Source organism: Sciurus carolinensis, chromosome 17 (assembly GCF_902686445.1).
Source record: "Sciurus carolinensis chromosome 17, mSciCar1.2, whole genome shotgun sequence".
Lineage (NCBI taxonomy): Eukaryota > Metazoa > Chordata > Mammalia > Rodentia > Sciuridae > Sciurus > Sciurus carolinensis.
Window position 1 is genome coordinate 51,239,628 of NC_062229.1, and position 20,633 is coordinate 51,260,260.

The window sequence follows — 20,633 nt, forward strand, 5'->3', positions numbered from 1 at the left end:
GCTCAGTCAGGCTTTGGAAAGGTGAGAAGTCGATGGCTGTGCCCCTGAGTTCCTCGGTAGGCAGAGCCAGCAAAACGTCACAGCAGAGCCTCAGTGGACTAACCACAGCCCACAGCCCTACTTGGGCTAAGAGCCCAGGCCAGTCCTTCATGGTGCAGACCACAGATAAGGGTGTTCCTTCCCTCCATCTTTTTCCTCCACCCCTCAGAGGTAAACAAACCGTCATTCTGATTCACAGCTGGATGTCAGAAGAAACATAGGAAGGATCCAGTCTCCTGCCCCAACACTGGAGGGTCAGGGACACAGCAGGGACTTTCAGCCACAGCAGTGTCAAACAACAGGGGCAAAGCTCCTACTTGGAGTCAAAAAGGCCAGGTTCTAACCCCAAGTAAGCTGAGTCTGAAAACTTGGTGTGCAAACTGCATACAATAGCATTGTCAATGGTGACCCCAGGATTGCTAGGAGTACTAGGAGGAAGCAAGGGGCCAGGCTCATCTTAGCTCTTCAGCAATTAGAAGCTCTTCCAGGCAGAAAAAGAGAGTGAATGTGCAGGGGGCAGATGGTGACACCAAATACTAACCTTGCATGTCTAAGGCAATGGGATGATATGCAGTCTGTTCTTGTTTGAGAACATTCTGGAAAATAAGGGCTTCCCAGTGTAATCAGGAAAAGCCCCTCACCCCTACCAAAACCCACACCACAGCTTTTACCTGGGTGGGCTTCATATCTAAAACTCTCCAAGAGGTGGTGATAGCACTGGGGCCCACACACCCTCTTCTCAAAGTCCCCTCACCTTCGGGCTGCGTCCTGTCTAGTTGCCTCGCCTCTCAGGAGAAGAGAGACCTTCCCCTCCAGAAAGAGATCAGGTTCATTGTCAAAAATGAGTTGCTCTTTGGCATCTTTTCAGTCAGGGATTGGGAGAGCTAGTCAGAGGCTCAAACCATTTATTCAGAAAAAAAGACACCACCAAAGAATGCCAGGGGAAACTTTACGGAGCGAACATTTTATTTAATAAGTTATAAGATACAATTTACAGTCGGCATTTGATTCCAGTTTGGCTTCCCCGTCCCAGTTTACAAGGCCTGTGGTCCTTTCACATTAAGCTTCGGGCTGCTCCAGTTTCTAAAAGGTGGACTTTTACTGTCAACACCTACCTCCAGCTGCTATACCTCCGGAGCCCCTGCCACACCCATGGTGACAGTGGCCACTTTCTCAGGACTAAGCAGCAAATCAGAAAGTCAACCCACTCAGACCAAACTACACATGTGAGCTCTGCCATGAGGCAATGTCCCTGATTGCTTTAACTTAATCCCCAAACCAGCTCATGCCTGCAGAACGCATGCAAAATCCCCTATACCCCATTAAAAAAAAAAAAAAAAATCTGCACCTGCCTATCGCTTTTCCAAGAGCCTCAGAGGACATGTAGTCATGACCAAATATACAGTCACTGTTCTGCCAAAGAGGGGGAGCACCAAAGAAGCTGCTGCCCTTCCCTGCCCCTCAACAATCTCCCAACACTCAGGTCAAAGGCTGACACAGTTTCATTCTTTCCTGTCTATACTTACATTTTCCTGAGTGACCCACGAGGTTGGCAGGGGTGGCTGTGAGTGTTATGTCACCTTACAGGCCTTCATGAGGAGAGCACTAACATGTGCACCCATCTGAGGTCACTTTTAAGGTTTTGGTAAGGCTGGCAAGCGACTGGGGCGTGTGTTAGAAGCAAGGGCTAGTGTTGGTGAGAAGGGATCTTTGGCAAGTGGGATGCTGCTGGCCACTGCAAAATTTCCTCCACCAAGTGACTGACATGGACTTGGAAAACTAAAACCCATTCATGGCAGCCACGTGGTCACACTTCTATGATTCTGCAAGGAAATAATCACCAGAGGAAGGGTAGAGGCACTAGGAAGTCATTTGCCACCAATTCGCTCTGCCCGGCAAGAATGTGGTCAGGAGGCCACAGTACAATGGGGCTATTGGTGAGAAGTAGTGTCAACATGGTGGAGCACCTAACAGCCTTTTCCTATGGAATATGGGCCCTGGACTAGATCAAGCTGGTTTGAAGGAATCACCTTCGCTAAATGACAACCTACACTAGGTCTCTTCTTTTTCCCTGCCCCTCACCCACCCCCCATCCTGTAAAGGCTCAACAGCAAACTTGGAGTTTAGGTTGCCCAGTTTCATTTTTTAAAAATGTCAGTCTTGCCCATATTCTTGGTCATTCTGCAGTGACCTGTGGCCCCAAGGTCCGAGGTAAACCAAGTCTATGTTGGATCTTCTTGGCCCATTGGACAAGTTTGCATTTCTTATGATTTCCCATTGTATCCCTCCAGAATTAAGTCTAGGACTTATTTCTGAAGGCACTTTAGAATGGTAGTGTTTTGGGATGGGATTTAGACCCACCGACAGGCCGGAGGACGTGGTATAAAATGAATTACAAACAAGCAACGAAAGCAACCATTAAGAACTCCTCCCAGGATTTGATGCAAACTATTTTAAGGCACTGTGACATGAAAGGGGCTGCCGGGGATGTGTTCTTCCCCCCACTTCACGGCCAGAACGTAATCCCCCCTCTCCTTGACGACATATGTGACATTGTATTGCTGGTTGCCCACATGCTTCATGGAGACCTCCTCACAGGGTGTGGTGGGCCCGTGGACCCCAATCAGCAGCATGTTGGAACCTGAAGGGCAAAGGGAAGGTGGTCACTCTGAGCAGGAGAAAGAGGATATGGGAACAGAAGGTGACAGGCCTGGGACTGCCGGTTGAGTTCCTGTGATGATGCTGGGCCCCTTGGCTAGTGGGAGGGTGTGGTGATTACCTGCAGAATCTTACAGAGCTTGAGAGTGGGGTTCATGTGCCCAGCTTTGAGAATGAACAAGCCAAGAGGCAGAGCCAGGTTTCCAGGACAGGGCAACTGGCTCCTGACACCCAAGTTCAGATGGAAATTAGAGCAATTAGTGGCAGAGAAGGGACTAGATAACTAAATCAGTCTGCCCTCTGCAATAGGGATACTACTTCCTTTCATACCCACCTTGGGGTCATGTCAAAGAATCAAGGGGCAAAGACATGAAGCACAAGAGAACAGGACAAGAAACACATCTGCTTGCTCGTGGCTGGGTTACACCGGTGGTGGGGGTGGAGGGAGACTGAACACTGCAAAAGGCCTTAACAGGGAAGGTCAAAGTGCAGGAGGATACTTGGCCTGTCCAGGCCCCATCCCCTCCCACCCCACCCCAGCAGGAACATGCTACTTACCAGCTTTGCTGCAGTCCACCAGGAAGGAGCTCTTCTGGCCCATGAAGGCCTTTGAGAGCCCTGCACCCTTGGAGGTCACCTTGCTGGCATCTGAGGATGACTTGGGGATGGCACTATAGCAGGTCTCTGTTGATGACCTGGTCACTGACTCCACCAGGATGGATGAGGTCTCATTGGTTGAGCCTGGGCTGACCAGACGCTGGCCTAGGACATGGAGAGCAGGAAAAAGGGATGCAAGGTCAGACCAGAGGATTCTCAGTAAGAGGAGAGGTAGGTACCCCATCTAAAACCTCAGCAAGGCCCCTATAGCCCAACACCTGGATACAAAAGCCACTATATCCATATCCCATAACCACGGTGTCTTCTAAATCCCGAGGATCTACCCACACAACTAGGATCTACCTTTCTGGGCAAATGGACCAGTCTGACCTCAGCTGACAAATTCTGCCACCCTGCAGAATTTACATCTTTCCATTCATATAAAATAATATAAGCAGCATAAAAGTTTGAAAGAACATATACACATTATCAAAATTGATTCTATACATAACAGAGGATGATTTTCCTGAGTTTTCTAATTTTTCTGCAACGAACCACATGACTTGTGTAACAGTGAATCATCGCATAGTGGAAGGGATTTACTACCATGTGTATGGTGGTTACCTCTGGGTGGCAGCTTGTGAAGTTGTTTTTACTGTTTGACATTTTTTCCCATAATGTTTGGAAGGAGACATATTTTAAAAAATTTGTTTGTTTGTTTTGTTCTGGGGACTGAACAGGGATGCTTTACCACTGAGCTATATCCCCAGCTTTTTTAATTTTTTATTTTAAGGCAGGGTCTCACTCAGCTGCTTAAGGCTTCACTAAGATGCTGAGGCTGGGCTTAAACCTGTGATCCTCCCGCCTCGGTCTCCCAAGTCACTAGGATTATTGCCAACTGGCCCATAGTTTCATAAATTTAAAGAACTTTTTGATTATTTCAAAGGGAAAGATTAGAAAGAAGGAGATTTTTTTCAGGCCCACATTAAACAAATACATAACATTTTAAGTATGTAAACATTTCTTCTTTTCTGTTAAGAGGGGGGGAAAAAAAAACAAAACACAAAAAACAAAAACACCCGCCTAACCTGCCTTCTCCACTTCTCCGCTCCCTCACTATGTGGACTTATTTTTGCTAATTTTGAACACACTGGCCGCTGGAATGTCATACTATTTCTTTACATTCAAGATTCAAAGTAGATTTAATATCTAAAATCATACACAATTGCTACTACTGTTAGTCTGATAAGACCAGCTCCACAGGGCAGAAGAACTCCGAGGCTGTTCATTACCTGTCACCTTGGCCTTGAATGGACTGCCCACGATGTGGTTGGGTCCTCCATATTTGACACCGATCAGATAGTTTCCAGGAGCCATGGGCGTGTACATAACTTTGTACCCCTCTGGGGTTTCTTGGCAATCCATTTTAACTTTGGAAGGGCCTTCAATAGTGACAGACAACGTCCCCGGGCCTGCTCGGGTGGTGTTGATGAAGAATTCGGACTGGATGCCTGGGAGAGAGGAAAAGGGAATGCACCTGTAGATGGTGATGGTTTGGAGGGACGAGGGGTGTAGTTTGGGGGGGCTTCCCTGGGGGTGTTGAAGCAATGGTGGGGGCACATATAAGTCCCCTCACAGATGGCTTGCCTTGGTGGCATGGGAACCCACTGGTCCAGCTCTGACTTCTGGCACAGAGAACCTTGGGCCCTGGGTAGCGGGTGGGTAGCTTCCTAATGCAGGGTGAGGCACAAGTGTGGCTGACATTTCGCCCACAAGTGCAAAATGCCTGGACACCCTGTTCTCTCCTCCGGGCATGAGCCGTGGCTGAGGGTGAGGAGCCTGAGTCATCATTTTGTGTGAGCCTAAAGTGCTGCATAAGTCACCAGCCCAGCTCTGCCTGGCCTGCAGGCAGAAAGAAGAGGCGTGGGCCCCTCTGACCTTTCTTTTCTCCTTGGGTGGACTCAGAGATGCTGAGGAGGCCCAGTGTCCCCTCCCTCCCTTCCTCCTCAGGCACCAGGCGCTGCACACTATGCTGAAAACTGGAGTAACCACTGTGCCCTGTTGGCCCACCCCCTCAGCCATGAATACCAGCAACAAAAACGGGAACAAAACAGGAGCTCCTGCTGAGTAGCACAGGCCCCATGTGGGCTGCAGACCCTGTGCCAGGCATTGTTTCACAAGCATGTGCACGGGACCCTTCCACAGTGGTTTCTATTTCACAGAATGCACTAAATTAGCTAAAGGAGGTTTGACCACTGGCCAGTCATGATGCATCACCAGAAAGTGGCAAGCAGCATATGAACCAAGTCTGCAAGGCTCTGGTGCCCAGGTCCATCTTGGTCACTGGACCGACAGTGGAACTACCACAGGTGCCCAAGCTGCAACCTGAGGATACCTAACCTTTTGGCTGTCCCAGGCTGTGGCTGTGACAAAAGGCCAAAAGAGAGCACCAACTGGTGGTCATGGGGGCACTACCTGCCCAAGCCCACAGCTCCACAAAAGTCCCACTCTTGGGTGTCAGAACATCTGCCTCATGCCCCCTATAGTGCCCTCTATAGGGCATCCCTAGCACAGCACCCCCATAGGAGGCTATTTTTGCCAGAGTCCTGGACACCCACCCTAGTTGGAAAATGTTTTGGTTTAATTATACCCTGAGGATCAGAGAAGGAATTATTGTTCTGGTTATCAATAAAACAAAGGAACTGCTATTGTGTGACCCTCAAACACAACCCAGCTGTTTCTGGGAGCTCTGGAGGCTCCTGTCCCAAGCCCCTCCCACTAGCTCAACCTTGTCATGGCTTCTAATCCATGCAGCTGAGAAGCCCCTTAAGCAGTGGCTGCCAGGTTGGGGGCTGCGTGGGGAAGTGGAGAGTGAGCAACAGGGGATGGCGTGTCCAGGAAGTAGCTGTAAGGTGGTGATAAGGAAAGCTATTTGTAAAGTGAAGTTTAAAAGGCCTGGCTACAGAGTGAAGAAGCTCCACCCTTTTTTTCCCCTCTTCAGATAGCAGAGCCACATCCCCAGCCCTTTTCATTTTTCACTTTGAGACAGGGTTGCTTTAGGGCCTCACTAAGTTGATGAGGCTGGCCTTGAACTTGCAATCCACCTGCCTCAGCCTCCCTGGTAATTAGCTACTTTGATGCTAAGAATAAGCTTACTAGTTGGGCTCCCTTATTTCCACTTTACAGAAAATGAAGTAGAGGTACAGAAAGGCAAAGAACCCATCCAGAGTCACACAGCTGGGGACAAGCAGAACTGGAATACAGGCTTATGGTCTGTCCAACTTGGAGCTAAGATACCTTTCTGAGAGAAGACAGGAGAGAGAAAGCACACATACAGAAGTCTATCACCCCCATCTCCAGCTATAACCAGGATCTGATACCACCAAACACTCAATGTGACGGTCTTCCGCTACCACAACCTGGCTGAGTTCCTGTGAGTTTCAGTGTATGTTTAATGCGGGACAACTTAGTCTTTAAGGTGGGAGAGAGTAGAGGGGGCAAAAAAGGAATAGGGTGTATCCTGGGTTTCTGGAGCATTTATCAGGAAACACTCTCAGTTGCTCCAGAGTGGAGACCTCTCTCCTGACCTCCAAGCCTCAGCAGAGCCCTGCCCTAAATTCTCCTCATTCCCTGCTCCTAAATCCGCAGAATGGACCACTGAAAGCTTGAGCCAAGAGATACAACGAACCCACCCAATAACAACAGAGAGGTTTGCTTTGTCCCGAAGGTCAGGATGCTGGACCCTTCAGCAGCAGAGCAGATACCTCTTTATCCCTTCACACTGCAGCTGTGTAACCTTCACATGAATTTTTGGGGAAAAGCTTGGGAACGGGAGGTCTAGAAAAAATAAGACACCTTCCCCTTGACAAGAGCAATATTTACACAGGGTTTGAAACAAGCATGCTCTGTACTTTCCCCTCCTGGCTGGGAGCTTCCCTCCAAGAACAGGCTCCTTCTCCCTGCAGCGTCCAGTGCTTGCAAAGCACAGCCTGTAACCTGAGCTCTGGAGAAGGCATGCAATCTGCCAAGAGGAAGTGGGAGAGGCTGGGTACTGCAGGCATGAGCCAACAGGGGGGGTCAGATGGTTGCTGGCTGGCTGGCACAGGGCACCCTGTGCCTGCTGTGGACCAGGAACCACGAGTTGCTGTGTACTTAAGAACCAGAAGGACCCAACCTCAGTGCTCAGTGGGTAGCCTGCCAAGGGCCAAATACCTGTACTGCTGGAAATTATTCTAGGGCTGCTGAGAGGACAGGTGGCTGGTTTAGGTCACCCCACAAAGTGGACTGGAGGTGTGATAGGTGCCTCCAGGTGAGTGGGCACCTAGGGAGAAGGTACAGCTTAGGGGTTAGGGCTCAGGCTCTCAGATGATTGGACCCCTCCGATTCACTTTCCTCAACTGTCAAATGGACTTCACTAAAGGCCCTTCATAAAGGGCAAGCTGCTGGCTCACAGTTCAGTGGGGGCCAATCTGGATGGCCTGAGGAGTCTACCAGCACTGATGCCACTCTGGGGTGGTTTTGTTGAGGCCACTTGGCTGGAGTCCCAGACAGCATGCCAGCCCATGAACCTGAGTAGGCCCCTCAGGCACAGGGAACACACTTGCTATCCAGTATTAGATGACAAGAACTGTGGCCACTCATCTCCTTTCCTACAGGGAGGACATGTCTTTGCCATCCCACTCACAGCGGGGCAGCATGGTGGGGGCAGGGGAGCTAAAAGGAGGGATGCACACAGGCAAGGGACTTGAGAAACCAGCACAGGCTGCTTTCCCAAGAAGGCCCCGAGTAACCCCAAATGCCAACCAGTCCCCCTCTGCAGACTTCCCCTGAAGAGACACCCAAGAGGACAAATTCCCCACCCCAGCATCTTTTGAAACAGTGACACAGTGAATATCCATGAATGCCCATCTCTAGCTGACCATGCAAACGGCTTCTAGTTCACAGTATGAATATTAACTGTAGCCATTGAGAGGGGAGTGCAGCTATATGTTTGGATACAGAAAGGTATTTAAGATGTCAAGGGAAGAAAGCAAGCTGTTCACCAATCTGTGCAATAAGATCACTTCCATAAAACAAAAAAAGCAAAACTGTGTGTTGGCCCATTTATAAAGAAGTAGCCAGCTAACCAACCCAGCCAGCAAGAATGAAGACAAATGAAAGATAGGCAGATGGTGTAAAGGTCTCTCTGAGCTGCTAGGGGTCTGCTCCTGGACCAGGAGCCGGGGAAGGCAGGAGCAGATCAAGGAAGCGAATTTCACCTTAAATCCTTCTTCAGTGCCTATGTTTCCAGGATCAGATGTATCCCATTTTAATGTAGCAAACATTACAAATATGTTGTAAAGGGTCCAAAAAGTTTCAGAACTCTTGAACCTTTTCAGGATTAGAGAATAAAAGGAGCATGAGATAGGCCACGACAGATTTTACACTCTTTCAGGGTGTTTCTGGGAGTCCAGGGACCAGAAGTACTGATGGAGAGGAATGATCCCGGTGAATTCTGTGCAAGCAAAGAAACTCAAAACTAAGGACGCCAGGCAGTGTTCCCCAACTATCAGTGTCCTGTCCCTGGGGTCAAGGAACTTAGTGAAGAAGATGTCTAGGCCACAACAAATAGTAGTGATGTGATAACACAGTCAGAGAGACCTAGCTCTGGATTTATCCCAGGTCAAGCCCTGTCTCCCAAAACAACTGTGGACAGCAGGAGCCTCCAAAGTATCTGCTACTCCATCGTCCCAGGAAGAGCATGCAGATGGCTTCGTGGGCCTTGAGGATTTCCACCTGGTTTTGACCCTGGAGCCAGACTGGTTAAAGATAAGAAGTGCAATGGTGTTTACCTGTGGTGCCCCCCTCCAGCCCTGAACCGTAGGCAGACACCAGCGCAGGATTCCCCGCTTGGCCGGGCTCCCCGACACGCACTTTGAAGGGGCTTCCAACCACGTGGCTCCCGTTGAATTTGACATCGATCGTGTGGATACCATTTTCATGGGGGATGAAGCGAACAGCGTACTTATCTAGGAGAGCAAGAGAAGGCACAGGGTGAAACTGGGCAGATGAAAACTCTGGAGTTAGGTGAGGACACAGGACTGCAGGCCAACCTTAAATCATAAAAAGACACACGGTTTCACTGGGAGCCTGGCACATAATACAGCGAATTTCGAAACCAGACGGGCCTATTTATGCATCCCTGGTCAGCCCTTCGGGAAATGCATCCAAATCTCAAAATTGGTTTCACACTCTGGCCTCTGCCAGGACACTTCCTCTATGAAAAGCTCACTTCTCACAATGTTTCACTGTTAGGCTACTTGAAGGGGAATAAATGATTCCAACTGGCATTAATGCTCCTTAATTAAGCTCAAAGCTAACAACCAGAGGCAACAGCCAGGTTTTGTTGCGGCATGTGTGGGTCACAGTATGTGGCAAGATCATCTGTTAACTGAAGTGGGCACCTAGAATATCCATCTCCTATGCATCAGGTGACACTCCCCAGTCTGGGATGCAAAGCATCTGCCCTCCTCCTCCTCCTGTCTGATTAGCCTCTCATCTCTTCCCTGGCTCCTTGCATCCTTCATCTCCTTCAGAATCTGTTCCCCCAAAGTTCCATCCAAACCCTGTTTTTTTTCCCTCAGGTTCTCTCCACAGAGGTCAACATTTACACAGAGCTGGCCACCCTGACCCTTTCAGCATGGCACTTCCCCCAGCAATTCTCAGCTGGGTTCCCATCCTCATGTCCTGATGTGGGCCCCGAATGGATAAAGAAAATCCTTCTTTTCTCAAGGCTAAGTCAATTAGTACAAGGCCATTTTTTTTTTTGCTATTGATTTTTTAAAAAATATTTTTTAGTTGTCAATGACCTTTATTTTACTTACTTATATGTGGCGCTGAGAATCGAACCCAGTGGGTTGCACATGCCTGGCAAGCACACTCCCACTGAGCTGCAACCCCGGCCCAGGGCCATTTCTTTAGCTACAGGAAATGACTTAGTCATGGGCATGTGTCCCTGTTCGGTGAGAGGGAAGATGAGTCTTGCTGAAGACTTTGAGAAAAGGTATCTCTCAGACTTCTGCAAAAGAATTCTGAGAGCACAATGTCTCTGGGTTGGTGCAGTGTGAAGACTGGAAATCTGGTACTGCTGCAGCCATCTTGCCACCAAAGCCAGCCTCAGAATGACCCATAAAGCAGAAGAAAAAGTAAAGATCTTTGGGGCTTGGAAACAGAGCTGAAAGACCAAAGCAAATCACTGTCAACAGCCATGTTGATCCTGCTTCTCTCTCCTGCTCTGACAGCTTCATCAGCTGCTGATCAGTTCTCCTGTGACAATGGTGGCCACCTGGGGTCATCATCAGGTGCTAAGGGTTTCTGGCCTCATTCTTGCTAGCTCTGAGCAGTTCTCTGAGGGCAGGAAGCACGTATTCCCCAGCTTCATCTTCCTGCCACGTCTCTGACACTTAATAAATAAATGCTCACTGGAAAAATGATCCCCTTAAAGTTGACAGTTATCAGAGAATTCCATATACCTAGGCACCAAGCAAGGAAATCTTAAGGGCATTAGGTCCAAGAACCTAGATCCTCTTTTTTCACTTTACAGATGAACATCGATCTACCTTTTTCTCAGAGCAAAATGAGATCAAAGTATACTTACTGGGGCTGAGGCTATGGCTCCACATATAAATAAATGAATAAAATAAAGGTCCATCGACAACTAAAAAAAAAATTTTTTAAAGTATACTTATGTCATAAGGTCAACAGTGTCATAAAAATCTGTAAGATTTAGTGAAATGAGAGAAAAATCACAATGAATGCTGAATAAAAGGAATCTGAAAAATAGAAAGGAAAGTAGAATTTGTGAAGAAGGAAGAAAAAAGAGGAAAGGAGGAGGAAGGAGGAAGAGAAGAAAAATAATTTTATGCCAAAGAGTCTCTCTGTGTCCCACGTCCAAATCATAATTTACAAACTGTCCCACGTCCAAATCATAATTTACAAACAACGTCTGGTGATGGCAAAGGGTCGCTGGCAATGACAAGACTCGGGGAGTCCTTGGCTGGGACGCACAAGCACAGTTACATTCTGTGGGACTCCTGCTTACCTGGCTCCAGCTCAGACACATGGCATTCCTCCACGGCTCCCGAGGGGCTATGCACCTTTGCATCAATCTTGCCTTTTGCACCATTCAACCTTATAGCAAAGGATGCTGGCTGGTTAACTTTTAATCCCGATTCCTGAGAAGTTAATATATTAGACAGGTTATGGCCCTCGGTGCTCCTGATCAGTGGCACACACCGACCTGACCCAGGACTCCAGATGACAGTTCTCATGCATATAGGCCCAGAATATTTTTCCATATAATATCTGACAACAGAGTGTGAGCAAGTCACGTACATTTCTAGTACAAAATACAAGAAAAACAAGACACACATTTGCACAGTTTTATACCCAAACCATCTTGATTTAGGCTGGAAAAGACAGCTCCTGGGGTTGGAGGCTTGGGACAGCCTGATCAATCAGACTACTGTCTAATCATCTCGGACAACACCTGTTCAAGCCAGAAAGCACAGTATCTCCCAAGTTGAAAAAAACAAGAACTCCTTTTTTTCTTTTTCTTTTCTTTTTTTTTTTTTTTTTTTTCCTGAATTTGGGATTAAACCCAGGGCCTGGTACAAGTTGGACAAGTGTGAGAACTCCCTTTTAAGAGAAGGTAGCAAGCTGACAAAACCATGCACTCCCTACCTTAAAGTTTTGTGCCACTGTTCTTTTTTCTCTCAGGGGTAGAAATGGAGAGAACTTGTAATAAAACTGTAAAGGGCTACACATCAGGTAGGCAGGACTGTACCATGTGTGGTAAAGAATCAGCTGGACCTAGGTTTACTATCCAGGAAGCAATATGACTAAGTTGTTGACTCTCTTTGAGTCTCAATAAATAATAACAAGTTACTTACATAAATAACTATTTATGGACATAATTAATGAATCTAGGGCTGGGGTTGTGGCTCAGTGGTAGAGCACTTGCCTAGCATGCTTGAAGACCTGGGGTCAAACCTTAGCACTGCATAAAAATAAAGCAAAGGTATTGTGTCCAACTTCAACAACAACAAAAAAATACATTAAAAAAAAAAAATAACAAATGAATCTATCTCAGGAAGCTGCTGTTACATGCTGTTATACATGTATAACACTCAGTCCAGAAAGGTTTCAAAATGTCAACTTATTGTTAAATTCTAATATGCTGCTAAAAGTAGCCTGTATCTCCCCACCAAAAAACAAACAAAAAGAATAAAACGCAACGAAAATAATGGGGATAAATGTAGTTTTGCTTTTCTGTGGTCAGTTTTACTCCACATGCTCTCTGTTTGGGACTACAGCCTCTCCTGGAAGGACAGGGAACTAAATACTTAGGGAAAAAAAACCAAATAGCAACATTTAATGTATGTTAAGCCTGGCCAATCCCAAGCAGCAAAATTTTATAAATTCAGCACTTGTGGTTTAAACTCGATTAGACAGCCATACCTCAGATACTAACAAAAGCAGGGGTCACAATTCCCATGCAAGCAAATCATCAGGGAATCTGGTTAAAATGCAGATTTTGATCCAGTGGATCTGGGCTGGGGTCTAGGATTTGACATTTCTAAATTTCTAGTTAATGCCAAGGATGCTGATCTAAGGACATCTTAGTAGCAAGTCCCTAAAGCTGTGCTGTCCAGTTGGATAGTCACTAGCCACATGTGGTTATATGTATAAATGTTAATATATAAATATAAATTAAAAAAACATGTAGGGCTGGGGATACAGCTCATGTTGGTAGAATGCTTGCCTCGCATGCACAAGATACTGGGTTCAATCCCCAGCATCACAAAAAATGAAGTAAAATAAAATGCACGTAGCCTACATATATGTAGGCTATAAATGCATATATTTAAATTGAAAGCACTTAAAATTAAACAAAATTCAAAATTCCACTTCTCAGTTATTCAATGTCAAGTGCTCACTAGCCAGCCACATGTGGCTAGGAACTACCATGCTGCACAGTGAAAATGGGGAACACTTTCATTGTTGCAGAATGTTCTACTGGACTGTGCTATTTAGAGCTTACAGCCTGGGGAGGGGCGATGTAACGCAAAATTAAGGATTCTTTGATGGCCAGATCACCCCTATTCTACTCCCTCCTCCATGAAATGCCAGCTGACTCTAATTTTCTACAAAGTCTCAAGAGCAAGACAAAACAATACGTGCCTCTCTTGCCTAACCAGCACCAGATGTGGCTGTGCAGGCCTCTGCTAAGGCTCTGATAAATAATTTACACATCCCTCAGTATCAAATGACCCAGAAAGAACAGGGAACTATAAGGACACATAGGTCCCTCTTGCCGTAGCAGCTGGTTGCAAAAGCTTGATAGACAGCCCACTGCACACTTACTGAAATATTTATGACCAAACTGTGATGTGAGGATTCTACAGCAAAGGTTTCAGGAAGAAGCTTTCTTCAAACCAGCCCATTTTGGACAGAATCATTTACTTTACCTGAATCCGCTTGCCGCTAAATCCTCAAGAGGGAGATAAACACCTCAGAAGATCCAAAAGAAATCTTTGAGATGCATGAAGGCAGCTCTATGCCCTCAACAAATGCTGGGTTTATCTCCCTCCATAGGTTTAAGTCAGCCACAAAAGAAGCTTCTGTTAAGAAGCCTTTAAATGAAACACAAGAAAAACATCTACACCACAGTGACCAGTTAGTACCCTTGGTATTCTCCAGATGAGGCCTCTTCAATCTGTGCATTAAGATTCTGGTTTGGGTTCTATCTCAGTCCCTACCTGAAAGACTAACATTTGGAATAACTAGGAGTTATCCTGATTCCCCCAGAGTAAGACTAGAATCTTAAATGTAAACGAAGGCTATGGAACTAGATGCAATGGTATCACCAATGTGAGATACTAGATTGGATGTTAATCAATCCAATATTTTCAAAAACTCAGGGCAGCGGAAGGTTATTCAGAAAATCCCTTAACCAGAAATCCTCTTTATAGAGTCTGGTGTTATTCTACAACTTAACTGCTCCTTCTGATTCACATCCCAAATTATTTTTCAGTGTCCTGAGCAACAGATGTAGATGCATCCCCAGTGGATCTTAGTTTGGCTGAAGGTGCCAATGCAAAGCTGAATGAAATGACCTGTTTGAGACGGGATGCGGGCTGGGGGTTGTTGCATCTCCTCGTATCCCAGTAGGGTGGACTAAGCAATCATTTGCCTCCATATCAGGGTGGAGACTGAGGCAGCTATAGTCAACAGCATAGTTTCTGGCAAAGTTTCACTTTGCCACTTCATGCTAACTGGATCCTGGCTGCCATAGTTATTTTAAAAATGGGCTGCTCCAAGGATTTACTGAGGTGATGGTGATAAGCTTCTTAGCATGGTTCCTTCAACATTTATTATAAATTAAGTCATCCGACAGAGAAACAACATGTATCCCATTTGTTTACAATTTTATAATAAAAAAAAAAAAAATAAAATAAAATGAAAAAAAAAAAAAAAAAAAAAAAATTAAGTCATCCTATGAAATAAATTGCAATTGACTTTGAGGAAAAAAGCAGCCAAACAAGAGTAGGTTAAGTATCACTGGGCTGCTTGTTTTCTGTCTGTTGTAAGTCCCTCTTTATCCCTTAACCAATTATTAACAGGATTCCTTTGTTTCTCTTATATAAATATTTAAAAGTAAACCTGTCCCCAAACATTGAGGTGTGCTATTGACTGACCCAACTGTTTTCAGTCCTGAGTACATGGGGAGCTGACCCTGCCATGGAAATGCTTGCCCACAACGGGCAACACCTGCAGTCAAAGTGGGACCAGGGGCCTTGGCTCCCAAGCGGGGATTGAAGAGGCCTCAGGAGTCCAGGGGTTTCACTGGCTGCCCTGTGGTCAAGGAGATGGATGCTTCCTTGCGTCTCACCTGAAGGCTCATAACAGTGAGGCGGCGGGCATCGTCAGAGGGTGCGATGACGGGCACCAGGTACGGGCTTTCAGGGATGTGCTCATCGTTGAACTTGATAGACACCTCATAGTTACCTGTAGGGATAGGAAAGCCCCATCATTTCAGAGATTCTGAAAAGGTGCCTCCAGAGTGGCCTCTGGCTTCTTAGCTAGGGCTAAAATGTCTTCAGAGAGAGATACAGCCTGCTTCATGGCCATAGCTGATTAAAGAGTCAGTATTATTTCTTTAATTGGGCAGGGTTAGGTCCACAGAGCCCCCCAAATATCTATACATAGAATCCATGAGGATCCACACTTACATCTTTAATGAAATTACCATTTTAAGTTTTATAGATATCTTGATATATCATTAGCACTGATCACTACTTTGAAATTAAGGTCATTAGTATGCCATCACTAAATCTTATGATTTAATGTATTAAGAAAGACAAACATACAGTGTTATGTTGCACAGCTGATAACTATCAATAACTATGTTTCAATAACTATTTTAATTTTGGTAACTACATTTTAATATAATTAATTTCCTTTATGATCTAATATATTTTGTGTTTCAAAATATCATCCCAAGAACAGACCTCATATGCTTTATCAGATGCCTAAAGGGTCCCTGGGACACAAAAGGTGAAGAACCTGCCCTAGGGAACTCAGACACATAGGCCACTCTCCTGGGGTAGCCATCCCATTATCAGCCATGAGTAGATAGAAGCATTTGAAAGAAAGCAAGAAGCAGATATGCCAATGGAGAAAGACTTGTGAAAGATAATGATATCAAGAGTTCCCACCTCTTTGAGACCCAGCTATTTTCTGCTACTGGCTTTCTAGAAAGCTCTCCCATGTGCCCTCTCCCACAAAGGCCTAGATACTTGAGTTAGATGGGTTTCTGTTTCTTGCAACCTAACCATCTCTGAATAGGCAAAATGTGTTTAAGTCAACCATTGAGTACATACCAGGCTCTTGGGCAATATAAGACACACCACATGACCCGTTTTTATGGTCATCGAATGTAATCTCAGCCTTACTGGGACCTTCAACAGCAATGGAGAGGCCTCCAGCACCTGCTTCCCGGGTCCAGATGCTAAACTCAGCTGAGAGCAAAATAAGAAAAAACCCTTTGAGTTAGTAACTGAGCCTAGGAGAGCCCTAGCCCCTCTTCCTGATCAAATCTGTAGTGCTAGGTTTAGTCCCTTACTAGCTGTTTCTTCTTTCTCTAACCCTAAGCAGGATTCCAAGCAAGGGCCGTCCCTGTGGTCTAAGCATTCCCCGTGATTACTAAGTTCACGGAACACCTGGCATCTTTTGAATACATCCAAACTAAGCGAGAAAAGGATGAAAATGTTGGTTTCTTTCCCCACAGTTCTCCCTACCAGCAGCCACTGTGGGAAAGGACCCTGAACATTAATTTAGAAGTGTGTTCCATAGCACATCAGACCTACTCTGCTCCCTCTTAGACTCAGATCCACATGAATAAGTTATAGACTCTGAGAAGTCCCAAAAGTCCATTTAGCTTTGGACATGTGAGCAATTCTCAGACTTACTTAGCCACAGAAGACTTGAATAAGGAATGCCCCCTAATGCCACCCATGAGAAGTCTTCCCCTTGAAGCCAGGTTTGCAGGTACTATCACCCCCAAGCTCATCTCTAAGTCTCCTCTACGCTGCTAGAATGCTCACCTGGGACTCCTGCTTCTCCTCTCTCCAGGCCGGGGCCTCCTGCCCGGACCTTGTGGGCACCCCCTTCACCAAGTGGCCCGACAGTGAACTGGAAGGGGCTGCCGGTTACATGCTGTCCACGGTACTTGACACTGACTGTGTGAACACCCATCTCCTGGGGCACAAACCGGACGCAGTGTGAGTTCTTTCCCATGGGCACAATCTCTGCCTCAGTCACACGGCCAGAGGGGCTGGTGACATGGGCCGACATATCACTGCTGTTGATTTCTGAAAGGAGGTAAAAGGTTGAGAGAAAGAGGAGCGTTAGAGCAAGGGCCAGAGGCAGGCGGGACATGCAGGGCAAGCAGCGGAAGGTGAGGCGGGTATGGCCTGGTGGACATGAGTGCTTAGGCCCCCTCCCCGTCAGGCTGGAGGCCTGCCCTCCTGGGGCCAGCATGGAGTGGGCGGGGCCCTTCAGGGCACCAGTGCAGACAGCATTCTAGGTTATCTAGGTTATTGACACTTCTTGCCCTATCAAGTACTTTTATAGTCTTCCTGGCTGGAGCTGAGTTAATCCCACATGACAGCTTCAAACCAGGAACTGAGCTGGCAGTTAGAATATGTAAATAAAAACCAGAGTAGCTCAGGTACATCCAGAACAAAGGTAACATGGCCATCTGTCGTGCTTAGACAGTTCTTTTCTACCAGGTAGGTAAGGGTAAGGTTCTTCATCCCTTATTGTCAAGAAGCTTTACATTTCTTTTAAGCAACAAGATAAGATGCATTTAGAGACAAAGGTGAACGCGTGTCAGTCCCAATAGCAAAGGGAAAACCATGCATGAGCAAAAGCTTTTAGCAAACTGAAGACCACACAGAGGTCACAGGATACCTCGGTCAACAGGGTGGAGATCACATGTATGCTGTGAGCTGCTTGCATCATGCTAACAACTGTGCCTGTGCCAATGTGAAGGAGACAGGCAGGCAGGGGACATACGGGACACCAAGCACTACCATCACCTACAGCCCATATGAAACCGCACCCTCTGGCCCTATAGGATCTGGGTTGAGGAGTTCAGGACTCTGAATCCTAAGGACAGAGAAGGAAGGGAGGTTGAGGAGAGGTCACCCCAGATTATGTACTGAATGCTTGTGGCCCCCCAAAATTCATGTTGAATGTTACCCCCCCCCATGTGGAAGTTCTAAGATGTGGGACTCTTCAGAGGAAATCAAGATTTGATGAGGTCATGAAAGGAGAGCCTTCATGATGGAATTAGTGTCCTTAGAAGAGTGCTGAGAGAATCTGCTTCTCTCCATTGTCCCCTGTGTGAGGATACAAGAAGACAGTCATCTATAACCTAGAAGAGTACCCTCACTAGGACCTGATCATAGTGATCAGACTTCCTGATCTCAGACTTCCAAACTTGACCAACTGTGAGAAGTAAAAGTCTGTTGGTTGTCCTTCAGTTTATAATATTATAGCAACACAAACTAAGAGACCCTGCAAAGCCTGGGTCCTGAGGACATGTGGAAGCTGATGGACCACCCCCAACTGATGAGAGAGGACCATGTGGGTAATAAGGGGAACTATGTGTCCCCCCAGAATCATCTGCTACCAAGTAACCAAAAAGAATAACAAAGTTGTCAAGAGACTTCAAAGGACAAGTGTCCACACTACACAAAGATAATTGCTAGTTCCTCCAAGAAATAAGCAAAAAGAACAAAATGAATAATTTCCAAAATCAGAAACATAAAGCAAATGCAAACACAAACCTCATCAAGAAATGAAAATGAAAACCAGATACTGTATTTTTCCATCAGATTGGCCAAAGTGAGAATGACAGGCAGTGCCCAGTGCTAGTGGAAAATATGTAGAAATGGGCACCAATACATTTCTGGAGGGCCTTCAGTCAAGATGTGGCTGCATATGAAATGCACCACCCAACAATCCCCCTCTGGCCATGCCTTCTCCATCCACTGTGGGACATATGAATTTTTTATGATCACAAAATAATCAATGCAGTTCTTTTAATGTGATCTCATTTTTTATTTTTATTTTTCATAATACTAGAGATTGAACCCAGAGGCACTTTACCACTGAGCTACATCCCCAGCCCTTTTTGTTTTTTATTTTGAGATAGGATCTTGCTAAGTTGCTCAGGCTCACCTCAAACTTGTGATCTTTCTCCCTCAGCCTCTTGTGTGCACCACAATGCCCAGCTTAAAGTGATCTTGTTTTGACCCTACAGTAATGAGGCTTGTTTGCACATTCCCACATGACACTACATTGATGCACCTACACAAGAAGATCCCACCAACTACAGCTGAGAAGGCAGAGTAAACAGATATACATCATACTAGGAATAGGAAAACCAGCCCTCCATTGAGGAAATCACACTGAGCTTCATTTTAGACTCTTGATTTTCCTTCTCTGTAGAATCGGTGCAACTCCACCGTTCGTGCCAGCTTCTGGGCAGAGGAGCCTCAGAACTCTCACTGACACCATGAATTTTCTTTGGGAGGATCCCTATAGAAAGAACTAGAACCACATTTCAGACAGACTGTGTGGCCTATTTACTGCTCATTGGCCCCATGAGGAAAACTTCACCACCAAGGGGCTAGATGTGGCCCACCCAGGTTTGCGGCACAGCCCTCCTGGTAATTTGAGGCATGAAAGAGATGAGTGGAAATATTAGAAGGCCACTGCAGGGCCACTCCACTTAAATCCTTCCAGACACTGGCATCTGTACCTAGAAGTGGGACCAGTTTTCTCACTGATATTATACTTTTGGCAAATAGTAAATCTAAAAGCATGTACATGTTCCCCCCACATAACATAATAAAACTATTTTCATTTGGAAGAAAAGAAAGGTAGCAGGTAAATAGATTTGTTTTTCTTAATTGGGCATCTGTGAAAATAAACATTGAAAAAAAGTGAAATGAAATTAAAAAGGTCACCAGAGCTGACTCAGGAAGCATGTTCAGAGCTAAGTCTGGACTTGGCTCTCCATGGTGTCCACTACCCTGCCCTACTGATCCCATGTGCCCACCTGGGATTTTCAAGTTCAGGTCACAGATGCTCCCAACAGTGGCCACCGAGGGGGCCCGGCTGGTCCGGGTGATGCTCTCTTTCACTCTTCCCTCACCGCTGATCTTTACGGTAAATGGGCTTCCTGAAAGATCAAAAGGCCTCATGAGCAGACCAGAGGCCAAGGTACAGCATTTACAGAAATCCTAAGCACCACAAAAGAGGGCAGAGGGGAAACACATACCAGGAACATGCTCATCAGCAAATTTGGTGGAGACGATGTAAACCCCAGGCACGGTGGGAAAGTAGGAGACCTTGCAGGTGCCATCTTCCAGGTCCTCTGTCTGGATGTCCACCTTGCTGGGGCCTTCTACTGCCAAGGATATGCCACCATAACCTGCAACACAGCAGCCCCTGGTCATTCTGATAGCAACTCCCTGACAAGTGGGAGCCCACTGACTATAGAAGGGACATCTGACCCCTGAAATGCAAACTATTTCTAGATAGCAGAAAGTAATAGCAGCCTTATTTGGAGAGCCCAGGATAGGAGAGCAATTTAAAAGTCTTTGAGAAGTCATGCAGTGACATAAACTGCTAAACATGGTTTTGACCAGAGGACTCCATCCTCAAGGACATCTACCATGTCCATGAAAGCAGTCAGCAGAACACCGTCTAGGCCAGCTGGCCCA

The 20,633-nt window shown here is 46.3% G+C and overlaps 1 protein-coding gene across 7 annotated transcripts in view; it reads right to left on the minus strand.

The window, feature by feature from the left end:
- Positions 1–927: 927 nt before the first annotated feature.
- The window catches only part of Flnb (filamin B), a 150,178-nt gene continuing 130,472 nt past the window's right edge, over positions 928–20,633 (minus strand). For 6 of the 7 annotated variants that reach the window (XM_047530203.1, XM_047530202.1, XM_047530201.1 and 3 more), the window contains 10 exons: positions 20,189–20,341; positions 19,967–20,089; positions 16,941–17,207; positions 16,218–16,355; positions 15,227–15,342; positions 11,375–11,507; positions 9,126–9,302; positions 4,587–4,805; positions 3,256–3,459; positions 928–2,680 (listed from right to left, as the gene is read on the minus strand). In XM_047530203.1, the coding sequence (XP_047386159.1) occupies positions 2,493–2,680; positions 3,256–3,459; positions 4,587–4,805; positions 9,126–9,302; positions 11,375–11,507; positions 15,227–15,342; positions 16,218–16,355; positions 16,941–17,207; positions 19,967–20,089; positions 20,189–20,341 (1,718 nt within the window). In that variant the 3' untranslated portion in view covers positions 928–2,492. Of the gene's footprint in view, positions 2,681–3,255; positions 3,460–4,586; positions 4,806–9,125; positions 9,303–11,374; positions 11,508–15,226; positions 15,343–16,217; positions 16,356–16,940; positions 17,208–17,921; positions 18,007–19,966; positions 20,090–20,188; positions 20,342–20,633 lie in introns of those variants that run through there. The other variant, XM_047530205.1, reaches the window with a different exon arrangement.